The sequence below is a fragment of the Xenopus tropicalis genome, chromosome 6, assembly GCF_000004195.4.
Source record: "Xenopus tropicalis strain Nigerian chromosome 6, UCB_Xtro_10.0, whole genome shotgun sequence".
In the NCBI taxonomy this organism is placed as follows: Eukaryota; Metazoa; Chordata; class Amphibia; order Anura; family Pipidae; genus Xenopus; species Xenopus tropicalis.
The window spans coordinates 57,115,851-57,133,410 of NC_030682.2; the positions used below are offsets into that span (position 1 = coordinate 57,115,851).

Below are 17,560 nucleotides of genomic sequence, written 5' to 3' on the forward strand. Positions count from 1 at the left end.
GCTCAGCAATGATTCTGTTTTTAGAGATACTAATAATAAGGTGCTGAAAGTGAAATGACAAGCTGTTTTTAAAGAAGACCTTAAGAGATATTAGCTGCACCCTTTTTTTAAAAATAAATAAATAAGGCATCTTAAAGGTAGTGCATAGAGGAGGAATGAACATCTGTGTTATTATTTCTTCAGGAACAATGCCAGTCCCTTTGAAGAACCTGCAGCAAATGGCCCTTTACTTGGGTGTGGTGTCTGGTGGAGGATGCGCCTTGATGTATTACTACATGCAGAGTAAGTGCCTAAGAATGTTTCAGGCAAGCAAGTATATTGCGTGTCCAGTTTTTTTTTCTATAGAAAAGCTATATCAGACAGTCTATATTTGTTTTGTTTTATTAAGGTTCTTCCAAGGCAGATCAATCTGCCAGAAATCTCCTCGAGCTTATTATATCCCCTTATAGAATGCGACAGTTTCAAGTTAAATGGAATTTTCCTTTTAGATATAAGGAAAGCAGATATCCGCATTTCAGACATGCTTCTCTTTGTGTGTCACCCATCAGTGCTGTTAATCACTGTTATTTCCCTAACTCTACTTCTTTGTGTGACAAAGGTCTCTCTGAAATCATACGCCATATGGCAGGACTAACTGTGCCAAGAGAGTCATAAATATAACCATGTACTAACAGTATCTGTAAATACGTGTTTCATACTCAGAAGCAGATTTGTGAGGGTAGATATATATATATATATATATAGAGAGAGAGAGAGAGAGAGAGAGAGAGACAAGAGGTCCTCTGCACTCAATATCAATATATATATATATATATATATATATATATATCTGTTCCAGTGACGGCACTCACCAATCGCAAACCACGCGCCGGGTGCTCACCAAACGTATTCACATAGCTGCAGCAGAAAGCACTCACGGCTCCAATTTGTGCAAAAGTATCAAAAGTTTTATTGCTCCCTGGTGGATCGAAACGCGTTGATGTGAGTGTGGAGCAATAAAACTTTTGATACTTTTGCACAAATTGGAGCCGTGAGTGCTTTCTGCTGCAGCTATGTATATATATATATATATATATATATATATGCAACTAAGCTGCAAGAAATGCCCTCCCCTGTAAGCAAGACAGGGATTGTTTGTCCATATATTGCACTTTAAGCTTGCCAACTACGTCAAAGTCATCCCTGGTCTGGTCAGGCCTCCACCCACTTTTTACTACAGCTCTGTCTGTAGTAAAAATATGTGGTCTGTTACTAAGCTCTTCTTGCTGGCCAAAACACGCATCGATAATATCGTATCGGTCACCAATCGGGCAGGTAAAAAGATTTTGATCGGGCACCATAGAAGGCGCCTGAGCAAAATCTGCCTTCAGAGCTGAATCGGCAGAAGGAGGTAGAAATCCTATTGTTTCTACCTCCATATCTGCCATTTCAGCCCTGAAGGTTAGTGGCCGATTGGAATGATCGATGGTCGCACGAAAGATCAAAAATCACCACGTGTGTGGCCACCTTTAGCCTGAAAATAATGCAAGTTCACACTTCTACCTGGGAAACCCCATTCTTTGTAAATCCAGAAGAAGCATTACAAGCCCCCCTCGGCAGGCCAATTTCCATATTGCATATTTGCATATAAGCATATATAAACAGTTGAAGTTTATTCAGCTGAGAAGACTAAGTGATTCATTTTACTACTCACCTTATCACAGAAGATAATCAGATTTAGTTAGAAGTGCAAATCCTTTATAACAGCATGCTAAATCACAAAACATGTTTCCATTTCCTTCTCACTGTCATTCTGACGTATTCTTACTTTTCATATGTTTCCCTTGGTGATAAAAATCAGCAGAAGAACAAGTCAACCTTTTATAGAATGTCAGCATTGCTTTCTATACTTCAATGAAAAATAGAGTTCACAAAAAAATATTCACATGCAGATTTACCAAGGATCGAAATGTACAGAGCAGCCTGGTTTGTTAAATTGCCCCACTAACTTGCTTTGCATGAAAAATGTTGTTAGAAATCTTTGATAAATCCACCCTATAGTATGCAGTATGCATGGCTGGAACAAGGGGTAGGCAAAAGAGGCATGTGCCTAGGATACAATGATGGGGTTGGATGGGGGAGGCATGTACCTCTTGTTTGCCTACCACTAATTCAAGCCCAACAGTTTTGCTCATGACCCTTGTGCCACCGCTACCCACTGCCTGCTTGTCTCTTCACCCTGCCCCCTGCCATCACTGTTCGTGACAATAAAGGTGATGGCACACAGGTAGATTTGTTGCCCATGGTACTATAAGTTTAAAATCTGCAAAAAATGCTTTTCCACTAGCAATAATGTAAATTGCTGGTGGGAAACCATAAATCACTTCAAAGAAGCCTCACGGGGAAACTTCAGTCAACTTCGGAAAGAAACGAAGCATTTGTTTCCCCACTAGTTAATTACATTATTGCCTGTGGGATTTTTCAGGAGATTTTTTGGCTGTGGTAGCGCATCTCCCAAAAAGTATGATTTAGTATGAACTTCCCAGTTCTCCAAGCAAGGCAGGCCAAGGTATTTTTTTTACTTGTAATATTGGTGTGTAAGGCAGCCATTTAAGTGCATTGTGCCCGAGTCTGAGCTTTCAGAAGGAGCCAACGGTACACATTAGAACTGCTTTCAGGTAACCTATTGTTTCTCCTACTCCCATGTAACTGGAGGAGTCCCAAGCTAAACTTGGATTTCTTACTATTGAGTGCTATTCTGATATTTACTGGGAGCTGCTATCTTGCTACCTTCCCATTGTTCGCTGATTGGCTCCTGGGGGGAAAGGGAGGGTGGTTATATATATATCACTGCAACTTGCAGCGCAGCAGTAAAGTGTGACTGAAGTTTATCAGAGCACAGGTCACATGGCTGTGGCACCCTGGGAAATGAAGAATATGGCTAGCCCCATGTGTTTTTGAAAAAGGATTTCAATGTAGGATTCTGCTGGAGAAAAAAAAACATCTTTTCCTATGACAGTATTTCTTTAATTAGACATACAGGAAGATGCACCAATGGAAATCCTAAAAGAAATATGACATCCTACATATTGCTATCTACTGAACTGTAATGAAATATCACTTGGATGGGAATAGTGCTGTTTGGGTTTTTAGTGCTTAATAAAATAGATTTATAGCCTTCAGCACTGATTGGATGAACAGAGAACTGGGTACAAAGCAGAACACAGAACAGAATAATCAAGCACTGCTGCTATATGAATGTATCCCTTATGTTTCTGGAATACAGAGATAACCATTCTTAAAAGAAAACTGTCATGGGAAAAAATGTTCAGTTAATAGAGCTTCTCTCGCAGAATCCTGCACTGAAATACGTTTTTCAAAAACACAAACAGATTTTTTTTATATTTAATTTTCTAATTTTACTTGGGTCTAGCCGTATTCTTTATTTACTAGAGTGCCACAACCATGCACTGAGATGGCTGCCTACACACCAATATTGCAACTATAAAAAAATACATTTGTTGGTTCAAGAATAAAATTTTAAATGAGTGGATTAATTATTTGCACAGAATCAAGGATTCGGTTCGGAATTCAGCAAAGATTCTGCCTTTCCCAGCAGGATTCGAATTCAGCTGAGTCCAAGTGCCTGGCCAAACTGAATCCTTAAAATCCTAAAATTTTTGGTTACGTGAACATGGAGGTAAAAAAAATTAGCGCACACTTCTATTTAACACTTCCATAGTCTAATTTCCACATGCAAAGTAGGGTTCAAATTTGGTGCGGTATTCGGCCAACTCTTTTACAAAAGATTCGGGGTTTGGCTGAACCCAAAAATAATGGATTCGGTGCATCCCTAGTATTTAATTAATTTTACACATAATCATTTTAATGGAATTCCACACAGTGATATAATAATTAGTAATTATAGCAGGTCTCCGTATGGAAACAAATCAAATAATGTCTGTAAAAGCCACAAGGACACAAACATTCCAAAGCATGGCTACCACACCCAAACCCTCATATACAGAGGTGCTTATTTATATATTATGATGCTTAGGTCACCAAACCAGCTAAACAGAAACACTAACCACCAGGGGACATTTTAATTTTAATTAAATAGTAATTGTTCTAAACATCAAAGTAATTATTTGCACAAATATTTTGTGTTTCTACCCAAGTTATTTGGTGATAAACTGTAAGGAGCTAAGGCCTTGTGTGTGTGTGTTGTGTTTGTTTGTGATAGAATTCTTTTCTGACCCCAACTAATGTAATCAAACATAATCCATGAATTAACATTCCACACTCATGATTACAAATATCTCATTTTTGTAATTCCCTTATCAAAAATATCTCTGGACATATCTTACAGTATAGGCAATTTCTCTATTCCCTTGGAAATGGATTATGTGCACCTTTCCTTTAAAAAAGTTACTATTTTTGAATTGTATGTAACTGTGCCTGGAGTGAAATGCACATCGATAAGGTCAGGCAAAACCCTATAGTTGTCCCTCATTCATTGCCAGTTAAGGTGGCCATACACCGGCCGATTCTAGCTGCCGATATCGATCCCTTACACTGATTTGGGCCTGCCCAACCAATACCTCCTCTGAAATCGTCCAGATCTCAATTGGGCAGGTTTGATTTTTCATTGGATGGGGGACCGCATCCGCTCATTGATGTGGTCCCTGAACCGAAAGGCGACTATACCCGCCATTCTAATTCGAGCGGCGACCTCGCCAAGTGAGTGGATCTTTGCGTGTATGGCCACCTTCACATCCACTGTTTTCACTATTTTGCCTTTTACCCATTTATAAAAGGCCCATTTTGTAAGAAGTCTAGTTATACTTCTATACTTCTGTAGTTTATTTTACAATACAATGACTTTATTTGTGATTCTAATATTACATACATACATTTTTGTTTAGATATTCACTGAAAACATTTCAATTAAATGTATTTGTAGCTAGCCCCCCATTACTATCTTATTTTATAACGCCATAAGGCTCATTTACAATGCTCCACGCAGTGTGCAAAATTTAAAAAAAGGCTGCACATATCTTAAGATGTTCAGGCACAGGTTTTATAGGTGTGCCATAAAGTGGGGATTCCAGTTGCCTGCATAAAAATAAACAGGTGACAATTATACATATTCTGGCAAAATAGAAAATATACTGGCATATTTTCAATTTTCAACAATTGCCTTTGCAGTAATTTCACATAGTCCTTGATAGATAGACAAGCCTATTTCATGGGAAATTCCTTATGCTACATACTCCCTGTAAACTTTTTTAGGTGAATGGAACACATGGCTGATTCTCTGCCAGTAAAAAATCCTATTTATTGTGACCATATTTCATTGCATCATAAGCACCACTATAATGAAATAAGCTGTAGTATAAGTGTGAGTTTTTGAGTTCTTGAGTTTTGAGTCAAGTGCTTTTACACTTGAAAATGCCCTTGTAAGAGATTTTGGTACCTCATGGCACCCACTGAAGGCAGTGGGAGTCGTGAAAAAATGGCTGGTAAAGAAACCGTGTAACAGTAGCTTTAGACAAATTAATTAAATATCAATTTTATGGGAATTTTCTCAGTGTCTTACTTAATTGCATACTCTGAATCTTGTACTGTATCAGTCTTTCTCCATTTCTAGCATTAAAATGATATGTAAACAGTATTGGAATGTGTTTTGGGTGTGCTGACCATGCTTTGGGATGTTTGTATGTAGGCTAACCAACTTCTTGGGCAATTAAAGAAGGTGTGCGTCCGGTCTCTTTCTCTGTCTCAATATCAGTAGTGGTTAACAGCCTCATTTCCTCAACTTCCACCCACATGCATGCCTGTGTGCACACATAAACAAATGCATAGAGCTACAGTTACTAGTGAACTCGTTTTTCTAGAGTTTTGAGAAAAACGTGATTATATACATAAAACACAATGATATCAATAGCTGCCATTTTAGAGGCATTTTGATATGGTTTAATACCCCCTGGCTTTCCTGCATTTGAGGGGAAAACTTTAAGACCTGCAAATGGAATTACAGAGTCTCTTTTTAAAAATGTGGTTTGTAAATGCCTAACTCCATGCCTTCCCCAATGTTATTCAAATTATTCAATACATATTGCATAAAGAAAATGGACAACAAGGCATTGTGTGTCAAAATGTATTTACAGTTGCCCCAAAAAGGCCTATTCCATGTCTACGTCACAAGGTGTTACTGCAATAAGTGTAAGAACAGTGGTGCTCTAAATTTACTGGGGAACAGACATACATTTTGTAAGTTGGACTTCTTATTTATGTCTTCCCCTGACACTGACACTGTCTACAAGGTATTAGCTATTAGCACATTTGGAATTTGGAAAGCATAGTGTAACCAAGGGAAGTAAATCTCCATCTCATCTCAAGATACTTATTTTATGTTGAGTTCAGATCCCATGGGAATCCAGTCAGCTTCTTCCCTAGTTGTAATTTAAAAAACGAAGGAGGGTAGCATCGGCCGGACCAGTCTTTGAGCAAATTTTAGTAGCTAGTAGCTTTGTACCATACTGTACCAACCTGGTGTTCACATGTACAACATAACAGCATAGAAAAAGTTTATATATATATATATAGTTATGTTATATTTTTTTTAGAGACATTTGCAAAGAAGGAATATTACTTGTCTGCCCTTGAGAAGCTTAATTCCCATTCAGAAGCTCTTGAGATATTAGGAGCACCACCCCTTAAGGTTTACAATCTCCGGCTGACAGACAAAAACAACCATGTTGACCAATCAACAGCTCAGGTAAGAGCAAAATGATAAACTTTTCCTTGTGTTAATACACAAATATTAGCAAATGAATATACCCTATATCCTTCCAAATCTTTTGTACTGTTATTATTATCCATTATTTATATAGTGCCAATATATTCTGTTGCACAGAGGTTTAACAACATTCACATCAGTCACAGTATGTAAATTCACATATTTACACACTACAGCCAGTTTTACCAGGAGGCAATTAAATTTCCTATGTTTTGGGAGGTTTAGACCCAGAGGAAACCCACACAGGAAACTAGCAGTTGCTTATGGGGCATTGCTGGGTTCGGTATTTCACACATCCAAATTTCATGCAAGGCTGCATTTCCCAGCCTCCTCCTTATGACTACAACCTGAATGAGGTCCTCACCTGATGGGATTTTAAAACCAGTACAGTCAGGGGGGCAGCCCATCAGCTGCTGACTTGGTTTGAAGGAGCCATGTTAACTTTGGTACCTGTATGGTCAGCTTAAAGGAACAGTTCAGCATAAAGATTAAATTGGGTAAAATAGATAGACTGTGAAAAAATATTTGTAATCTAGTTAGTTAGACAAAAATGTAATCTATAAAGGCTGGAGTGGGCAGATGTCTAATATAATGTCCAGAATCCTACTTCCTGCTTTACAACTCTCTAACTTCTTAGTTAGTCAGTGACTTTAGTCACTTTAGTTTGCTCACAAACTAACTGACAGTTATGTCCCTTGTGCCCCCCCCCTAAAGTCACTGACTAACTAACAGACTAGAGAGCTGAAAGTGTTCAGGCTATTATGTTAGACATCTGCCCATTCCAGCCTTTATAGATTACATTTTTGCCCAACTAACTATATTACAAATATTTTTATTTTGCGCAGTCTGTCTGTTTTACCCAGTTTCTTTTTTACATTGAACTGTTCTTTTAAAGGAACAGTAACACCAAAAAATGAAAGTATATAAAAGTAACTAAAATATAATGTGCTGCTGCCCTGCACTGGTAAAAGTTGTGTGTTTACTTCAGAAAGTCTACTATAGTTTATATAAATAAGCTGCTATGTAGCCATGGAGGCAGCCATTCAAAGGAGAAGAGGCACAGGCACATAACAGATAAAACACTATTGTATTCTACAGAACTTATCTGTTATCTGCTATGTAACCTGTGCCTTTTCTCCTTTTTTCCAGCTTAAATGGTTGCCCCCGTGGCTACACAGCAGCTTATTATATAAATTATAGTAGTGTTACTGTAGCAAACACACCAGTTTTACCAGTGCAGGGCAACAGTGCATTATATTTTTATTGCTTTACAGCTCTTTCATTTTTTGGAGTTACTGTTCCTTTAAGAAAGGAAACAGAGGACAGAATAGTTCTATAAGAGAGGGCTCTTGGGCTCACACACATGCCTCAGACCACTAATACCTTGCAAGAATCTCAACCATCATGTACTTTGAAGCTAGGGCTGAGTGCTTGTAGCTGCAAACAACAAATGAACAAAATATACTTTATTAACACTATATAAATTATTTAAATGTTGTTTCCTTCAGCAGTGGGAGTGATTCACTATCATAGCAAGCACCATTTTGTAGACATTTGCATCATCCTAAAATCTTGTGTATGCACCAGAATGGGGGACCTCAGGACCCACCCAAAATATATTTATAGGCTCCCTCTGCACAAAATTGTTTGTAACACGTGGGGAAAGCAAATTTGTCGGTCACGTACCCACTGCACATAATCACAGGGGACCTGCAACAGGAGCAAAGTTCCAGCTCACCTGTGACACCTCTCTCTCTCTCTCGTAGTTCAAGAAAGCAGACTGCTGGACCCCCTGTACCCCTGGGCTCCGTCTGCAGCTGTAGAGTCTGCTTCCTTGGTTTATGCCACTGATGCCCATGCACAGTCTTCACATTTCAAGCCCCGATGGGCCCACACACCCCAGTCTGACTCCTGAACAGCCCTACCACCATTTTCATTTTATTTAGTCAGAAGCTTTTGGGGAACAGGCACACCCAACTTTTCACCAGGTGCAGATCAGATGGGGAATCTCATCTCTCCCCCTCCAAATTACAATAGTCCAAAACATACTTTGATGCACTGTGGATTTTTTTTCATCAAAAATACAAAATCATTCTCTTTATTATATCAATGTTTTGACACCACAGAGGGATATCTTCCTCAGAATCCTAATATTTGCTAAGGGGCATAGTTAACAATTTTTTTCCCAGCAGAATGGATAAATAGAAATGCATTAACAGCACATATCATATATAGGGTTTCAGTGATGGTGAGACCATATAATTCAAGCAACCTCACATCCTGCCTGCTTCAATACTTGCAACATAAATATATTTTGTGCCCTACTCTTGGAGTTACTCTAAATGCTTATTATACCGGTGACCAGACCTTGACCTTTTGCCCAGGGGTGAGTGTGCCTAGAACCCTAATTTCAGTTGATTCAGGCAGGCATCTGTTGAGTCACAGGGTATTACTAGATGATATACAATCATTGTCATTAAAGCCTTAGAGAGAACAAAACAGCAAGTTACTCCTTGCTTGTCATTGCTGGCTAAGCATATCGGACTGCATGATGATAACAGTATTATACTGATAGGGAGCCCTAAGGACAGGTGGTAACCTTAAGCAACCACAAAAGCTGCTTATGTGCTGCTATGACATATGCTAAGGATTGCATGTTTCTTAGGGTATCTGGGAATTTCAGCCTGATACCAAAGCCATGGAGGCTTTAACAGCAGGGATAACTTTATGTAATAATGACTCGCATTCCATAAGCATGTCAATAAAACATATATAATAATATAATATTCATGTTATACAGAGGAGTATGTCATAGCATGTTAGCAAAAGTTTCCATATCCTGATATTGGTGAAACTTTGTATTTAATAAGTAATTTTTGCTCTATTTCTGCACTTTTGCCTGATCCCATATAAGTATTTCCTGTCCTGTGCAGGCATGTTATGGCTTGCTGGTTATTTATTTACTTGTGCTCAAACCACAGTACACTACGTTCATGGGCAGACTGGCAGACTGAGGGTGCCCACTGGTTTATACTTGCTGGTTACTTGCTGTGCCGGGAACTGACTGGATGCTCAGAGGGACTTGGATGCTTTATGAGCAGTGTAAAGCTTGGGTACCACAGCACAATAGCATTTAGCCAAGTCCCAATGCCACCAATATAATGATAGTTTGTGCATGGCTGCAGTAATAATATGTAACCACATTTGTACTCATTAGTAAATGAGTCCCCCTTTTTTCACAAGCTTCATACCTCATTGTAACTATTGAATGCAGTGGTCTCAGTTACTAAAGGACATCACAATGGGTCAGCTGTGGAAAGTAAATTTTCTATAATACAATATTAACACAGACAGTGGAAAATAGCAGTCTGGCCACAAAACGACATGTGCCACTGGTCGCTAGATAAATAAAGGAAAATAATACAAATAGAAATGTTGTTCTATGCCAGTGAAGGTATGCTGCTTGAGATGCACTCCACCTTCTCCTTCTTCCCTGTTATTAACAGAATCTCGCAGAACACAATGCACACAAATATGTAGGTAGGTCTCAGAACAGAAGCTTATTTCATATCATAGGAATTTGTAGCATGCTTGATAAAACAACCACTCAGCCTTAATAATTACTGATGTGTTTGCAGATCAAGATTCCAGTCTCAGGAACGTTGTCAGCTGGGCACCTTTATACCACGTCTGTCAGAGACCGAGTAAATAACAGGTGGGGGTGTGTGGCTGTATTGTTGTGTGGCCATTTTATCTACCTTTATCCTTTAATTAATATTTTCTTAAAAATACCATAACATATTTATAGGAAGAGAAACAAAACGAGATCTGTGTCTTAATTGTGCATGTTTCAGTCCAGTCCATGCTCTTAATGATGTTTCACTATGCCCACCAATCCATATGTTACAATATAATGCTAAATGTTTTGCTTGTATAGCTGCAAATCTACCCACACTATTATTTCTGATAAGGCAAAATAAATATAACAACGAGATTACCAGTTACCTACCTACCTAAAGGCCTTCACATGGTTCTTTGGCTTTAATTTTTGTCTGCTGTTTTAAATTTTGGAGCCTTTATGGAATATGCAAAATAGTATTCTTGTATCAGGGATGTTTAACCTGTAGCCCTTTAGCTGTAGATAAACTACAACCACCAGCAATCTTGCTGATTTGGGAAAGAGTGACGACACCTGTGGAGCCACTTGTGTATATATATATATATATATATATATATAAATATATATATACAGTATATATATATTATAAATAAGCCACCCCATATGTTCTGCACTCATAATGTACACACATAATGTAGCATCTGCCTGTGTGCTGCCATATGAGAATATATAAATTCACATAATAAACAACAAACATACTCCAGGGCTTCATAATGTGGTGAAAAAGAAAAAAAGTATTTATTTGTCAGCCTTTCGGTTCATGTTTGGGACCTTTCTCGAGACACAGAAAAACAAGATTTTTGTCTCTGTCTGTCCGTCCCTTCAGGTGGTCTCTTCAGGAAGTCATCTTGCAACTGAATAATGGTCTGCGCATTCCAATCCATGAATCCAATGTGGCAGATGGAGATGAAAAGGAAACTTTATAAAATATTTTTGTTAAGATAATAAAACCGTTTTTTCATATGCTGCATGTTTATTAAGGGAACTGATACCTAAAATAAATATTTATGGGTGATATAAGAAAATAAACTGTGGATTATTGGGGGGGTTATAGTAGGGGTTGTGTAATGAGCTTTTGTCAGGATTGCAAATGATCTGCAAAAATCCTTCAGGTTCAGTCAACTAAATCCACGTATTGCGAATTTAGTGTATAAAAAGAGCCATTAAGTGCTGCTTACATCTACCTACCTCAGGTTTTATTGTGTAAAGGACTTTGGTTCCCTTTTTTTTGTTTTAGCGAGGATTTTGCTAACAGATGAAAGTGTGGAATAATTGATTTTATGTTCATCCTGCATGAGCAATTCAGTCAAAATTAACAATTCAGGACTATGGCATTCTTTTTCACTGATTTTTATGTACCCTTTTTTATGCATCTGCATTAATTGTTAATTAGCCATACAGGGAATTGGTAATGGAAGAACAAAAGAGAGCCTTTAATGGCCTCTCCCCATTCAACAGTTGTATCTGAGATTTGTGTTCCCATTTTTCTGCCCCCAACCAGAGGGCTGGTATTATTGACAGGAAAAAGTGGCAACCCAATGGACAGCCTGCTGTTTTCTCTCATTCTCTAAGCAGACAAGGTTGAGCCAAGAACCTGAAGCATGTAGTTCAGGGTCCCCAACCTTTCTTACTCATGGCCACTATCAAATTTAAAAAGACTCACAAGCCACTGGTTGGAGATCACTGATGTAGTGTATGTGACTAAAGGATAGTGAGTGGGACTAATATCTGCCACTGAAGGGCTACTGTGAGTTGTATAACATCTCTGTTTTTTGCATGTTTCCCTAACAATTTTCTGTTAGGTGCAGTGTTGGACTGGCCCACCAGAATACTTGGAGAGCTACTGGTGGGCCCTCCTGCTCCTGACCATTTGACCTTCATGGTCATTCCCTATTTCTGAATGAAAACAAGGAGGAGAAATAGCAGAAGGATATATGCTAGCATGTAAATAAAAGAGACTAGGAGAATAAAGAGATTGGGTGAGGAAAGGAGGTGGAATATCATTGTTATTATCCTTTATATATTGTGCTGACATCTTAGTCAGCACATTACAGAAATTATACATCATTCACATCAGTCACCTAACCAGTGGAGCTTACAATATAAAGTGCTCTTACATGATGGGGTTCTGTACCAGCCCAAGGCAACCATGGCCCTTTAGCAGGGAAGATCTGTGCCTCCAAATATGCCCCAGTAGCTCCTCATCTTCTTTCTGCTAATTCCCTGCACATGCTCTGTGCTGCTGTCAGTTACTGAGTTTAGGGACCAACTCACAATATACTGTATACAGTATAATTATAAATGTTACAATATAAGGCTGAATAGTAAATAATTTGATGATTGTTACATGGCATCTCTGAACCCAGTTCAAATACCCTCAGAATTTAATAAACAGCCCTGTAGCATTAGCTTGTATGACAGGCAAACTCCATTTTCTACTTGAAAATGTGTGACAACTCCTAAGCTTAGATTCTCAACAGCTGCCCCGAGCACACTGAGCATGTGCGTGTCACTGACACTCCCAAACAAAATCCAGGATGGGAAGCTCCTGTGACAACTTTGAACCCTGGAACTATGGCATTTCTAGCTATATTCATTTTTAGGATCTAGATATAATAATATTTCTGTTCTTCGCACTAAATGACAATGCAAACCAGTGCTTTAGGTACTGTCAAGCTGAACTTATTTTTGGTGTTCTTTTCATTTTGCAGTTATATAAGGAAAGAACTAGAATAACCAGATAAAAGAAATGGCAGTTGGAAGGAGTTTATATAATAATTGTTTTGTCAGGCCTTTTCTTCTCTAACACGTGGATTTGCTCTTTCCTGGTAGAGCTTTTCAATAAAAGCCAATCCTCTTGACATATTTATTTAATGGGAAGACATTGCTTTCTTTTACCAATGCAATATATATTGAGTGTTTTGTTGTACAGGTTCTTTTTGGACACACTTAAATGAAGTACAAAAGAATAGTTCGCTGCATTTGGGCTCATTTTCTAGTTTAACGGACCAGAAGAAATGTATAGGTTCTACAGGGAATGTACTATAATATTTTGAGTTCTAATCCTTTTTTTAACATTTAAACAGCGTGAAGTTGTCCAGTTTACATTGCCTGCATTCTTGGCTTCATCAAAAGACAATAGCCATAACATGTTAGAATTTTTACTATTATTTGCAGGTGCCGGATTTACGGCTTATGCTGCCCTTAGTCAATATGTTGTGCTGCTCCCTGCAATGCCGCTGGGCTGACACATGGTTTCCCATATGTATAGAAATATATATACATTATATAAACAGCAATTATTGCTTATAGGAATACTACACCTCCAGAATGAATATTTAAACAATAGCTAGTTTATATCATATGAAGTGGCCTATTAAAGAAAGTTACTAAATTGGAATATCTATATCAGTAAATATTGCCCTTTACATCTTTTCCCTTGAGCCACCATTTAGTGATGGGCTGTGTGCTCCCTCAGAGATCACCTGACAGGAAATAATGCAGCTCTAACTGTAACAGGAAGAAGTGTGGGAGTAAGAGACAGAACTTTATCCATAAATTGGCTGATGTGGCCTAGCATGTATGTGTGCCTTTGTTTTTTTTATGTGCACCGTAAATTGTATGATCATAGGGGGTGGCCCTTAGTAGTTAAAATGGCAGTTTTCTATTTAGGATTACCCAATGGCACATACTACTAAAAAATATTTTTTTGAAAATGGTTTACTTAGACGAAGCAGGGATTTACATAGGAGCAATTTTTAAAAGTTTTCCTTTAACACATACAACCGACTTGACAACCTCCAGTAATAACAGTTTAAACTGATACGGTCATGATTTTATGATATACTTCTTATTTCTAAATTACGCTGTTTACATAGAATTGAACCAACAAATGTATTTTTTTAGCTGTAATATTGGTGAGTAAGCAGCCATCTCAGTGCATTGTGCCTGAGTCTGAGCTTTCAGAATGAGCCAGCGCTACACATTAGAACTGCTTTCAGGTAACCTATTGTTTCTCTTACTCCCATGTAACTGGAGGAGTCCCAAGCCAGACTTGGATTTCATACTATTGAGTGTTATTCTGATATCTACTGGGAGCTGCTACCTTCCCATTGGTTCTGCTGATCGGCTGCTGGGAGGGGGGTGATATCACTCCAACTTGCAACCCAGCAGTAAAATGTGACTGCAGTTTATCAGAGCACAGGTCACATGGCTGTTACATCCTGGGAAATGAAGACTATTGCTAGCCCCCATGTGATATTTCTCCTTCAAAGATGACCTGACAGGAAATAATGCAGCTCTAATCTTACCAGGAAGAATTGTGGGAGTATGAGATAAGACTCTGGCCATTAATTGGCTGATGGGACCTAACATGTATGGGAGCTTATGGTCTACCTAAAAACATTGCTGTACTGGCATAAGCTAATTGAGTGAATAAAGCTTATTTTTATTATAAGATTGGAGGTGGGAGTACTGTCCATAACTTGAGGATTGATAGTTCTGTGAGGTGAATACAGTGGGACATGCACCCAGTAAAAAAGAGCTTGGTTTGGTGCCGACTACTAGCAAGTTTATCACATACAGGAAATTCATGGATATGTTTGACAGCATTTCCTAAAATTACACAGGTTCAAAATGGTTACATTAAGCTTGAGACATGAAATAATTATGTATGGTTGAACATACTGATACTGTATGATGGCACATAACATTAAGGTCTGTTAGAGCATAAAGGTTGTAATGCTCTCCCTACTGCACCGATACTGTCCCTTTAATTCATGCTAGGTTTCTTTCCTATTTGCATGTATATATTTTACTTTTGAGATTCCCTTTTGCTATTCTAGAGTTACTTTCCTATGATCACTGAAGATTGGGCTAACTTCCAAAGAACAGACCAATAACAAGGTCAATAACTTCTATATCCTCAGGTCTTCACTCTAGTCTGTAATCAATGTAAGATTAACCAAAGAGTAGATTGCCACAACAAAGAATGTAAAACTATTAAAGCCCCTTGGGTCAAAGACCTGCAGCAAGAGACCTGCTAGTATTCTGTCCCTGTCCTTTCAGACTATCTACTCTCATTTCCATCACATGAGTGATTCATCACATTGGTTAGACTTGGCATCTAGCAGAATAGGGCTGCTATGCCAGGCTGATGGGAGGGCACAACCAGTTTAGATGTCCTTTAAAGTAACCGTAAAGTACGTCTTCAGAGAAGATGAACCAACATAGATGCTGTGCGCTAGTACAGTTATTAGACTTAACACTAGTGCAGTTAATCACATAAATCAATTTGCTTTAATAACCTTATAGTAGACTTGTCAAATGTAATTTCTGATTGTTAATAATAACTACTTTGCCTTTTTCGCACCGTATTCATAATTCAGCCCCAAGCTATTTTCAGAGACCTGTTTTTCACCATGATCAAGGGAAATTAAAGCTCAACTAAGAATTTATAAATTGTAACCTTCTTTTGGTTTGGGCTTCTGTACCACTTAAAGGCTACCGCAGGCCTAGTGAACTTTGTATCTCCAAAAATGTCCCCGGTAGACTCGGAGTTGCTCCCAATTATCTGAGTTTAGAGACTAATTAGGACACTGTAAGCAAAAGGAAGATGGTGGGTGGTTTAGATCGCAAGCTCCATTTAACACGGCTGTTTTAACTAGTAATCAAAACACTTGTAGAAATTGTATTAATGTCATTTAATCTTTTGGACAGAATATTAACGCTCCTTTATTTACCAGGCAAATTAAATAGAAAATAACTTTTATTATATTAACTGCATGGTACTTTTTACGGATGCAAAAATACATCAGTAGAAACTTCTTCCATTAAAGTATACAGCATTTATTTAACAAGCTGTTCATAATTTACAAACTTTAATAGAACTATACAAAATAGATCAGATTTAAAATTACTGTACAATAACACAATTATAAGGCACAACAGTAACAAACATAAAAATGCTAACATTGCAGATCTCAGAGCCGCCAAGAAGAGACTTTGTAATGAATTAGAGCTAAGCACAGAGCAGCCACATACAGGAAGCAGGAAGTGAAGAGCGGTTACTCATCTTCACTTCCTCCTCTGTCCATGCACCATGCAAGGGATTACATGGCGCAGACAGAAGAAATCTTCAAAAATGCCTGATGAGCCAACCAATATCCACGGTACAAATGTTATCAGTTTGCATAGTACATGTATAACCAATTTAACAGCAGACTATCTGAAAGGGACTGAAGATTTAAAGTTGGGTAAACGTCCCCAAACACCCCAACAGCTTGCTTAGAAAGGTTGTGTGGGAATAAACTCTGGTTAAGCTGCTTTCAAATACTAAAGAAAATAAAGTCTACCTGTGTGTACAAATGGGATCTGGAGGTAAAAATGATGGAAAAGATACTGCACTATTTGTAGTAAAGAGGACCCAAATAACACATAAAATTGCCTATTAAAAATTCTTAGCAACTCTCCAATATACATGAATTTAATCTTTTTTTACTTATTTTTATTTTCCCAAGATGCCCTTTAATGAGCCAAAGTCATGTTGCCTTTGAGTGAATGATCCCATTACATTTACCAAGCTGAAGATTAAGTTAATTAATAAAGCAGTTTTAAGACTTCTTGAATTTCAGAGTTAAATGCATGAACTACTGTTCGCTTTACTATACATGGACAGAACCAAAAAACCACCAAAAGCGCAGTGAAAAATTTAAAGAAAAAAAAGTAGTAGTGCAAACATTGTATAGTAAGATTGAGGAAAGTGGTTGAAGCAATATAGGTTATTCCTGATAGACAAACATGTGCTACTGCATGGACTTTCAAACATAACTGACCACTTAGAAGGTCCAATAAATGGTGGACCATGGATCAGAAATCTTATCCCAGGTGTTTTCCAAGACTGATCTCTAATACCAACTAGTTTTAGAGCCACTCCTTGTATTAATGGGTTATCAAGTGTAATGTAGCATGCCCAAATCACTAGCACGCATGCCAACAGCCCCAGCACAATATTAGGGTGAATGTCCCAGTTTTTTATGGTATAAATACAAATTTCTACTTGAACCATGAAAATACTAACCGGCCTACATAACTATAAGCTG

The 17,560-nt window shown here is 38.1% G+C and overlaps 1 protein-coding gene across 1 annotated transcript in view; it reads left to right on the forward strand.

The window, feature by feature from the left end:
• Window positions 1–11,477, forward strand: part of coa1 (cytochrome c oxidase assembly factor 1 homolog) — a 58,491-nt gene extending 47,014 nt beyond the window's left edge. The window contains exons 3-6 of the mRNA XM_002939912.5: window positions 184–282; window positions 6,609–6,760; window positions 10,420–10,496; window positions 11,287–11,477. Of these exons, the coding sequence (XP_002939958.1) occupies window positions 189–282; window positions 6,609–6,760; window positions 10,420–10,496; window positions 11,287–11,386 (423 nt within the window). The 5' untranslated portion in view covers window positions 184–188 and the 3' untranslated portion in view covers window positions 11,387–11,477. The remainder of the gene's footprint in view (window positions 1–183; window positions 283–6,608; window positions 6,761–10,419; window positions 10,497–11,286) is intronic.
• Window positions 11,478–17,560: the final 6,083 nt, after the last annotated feature.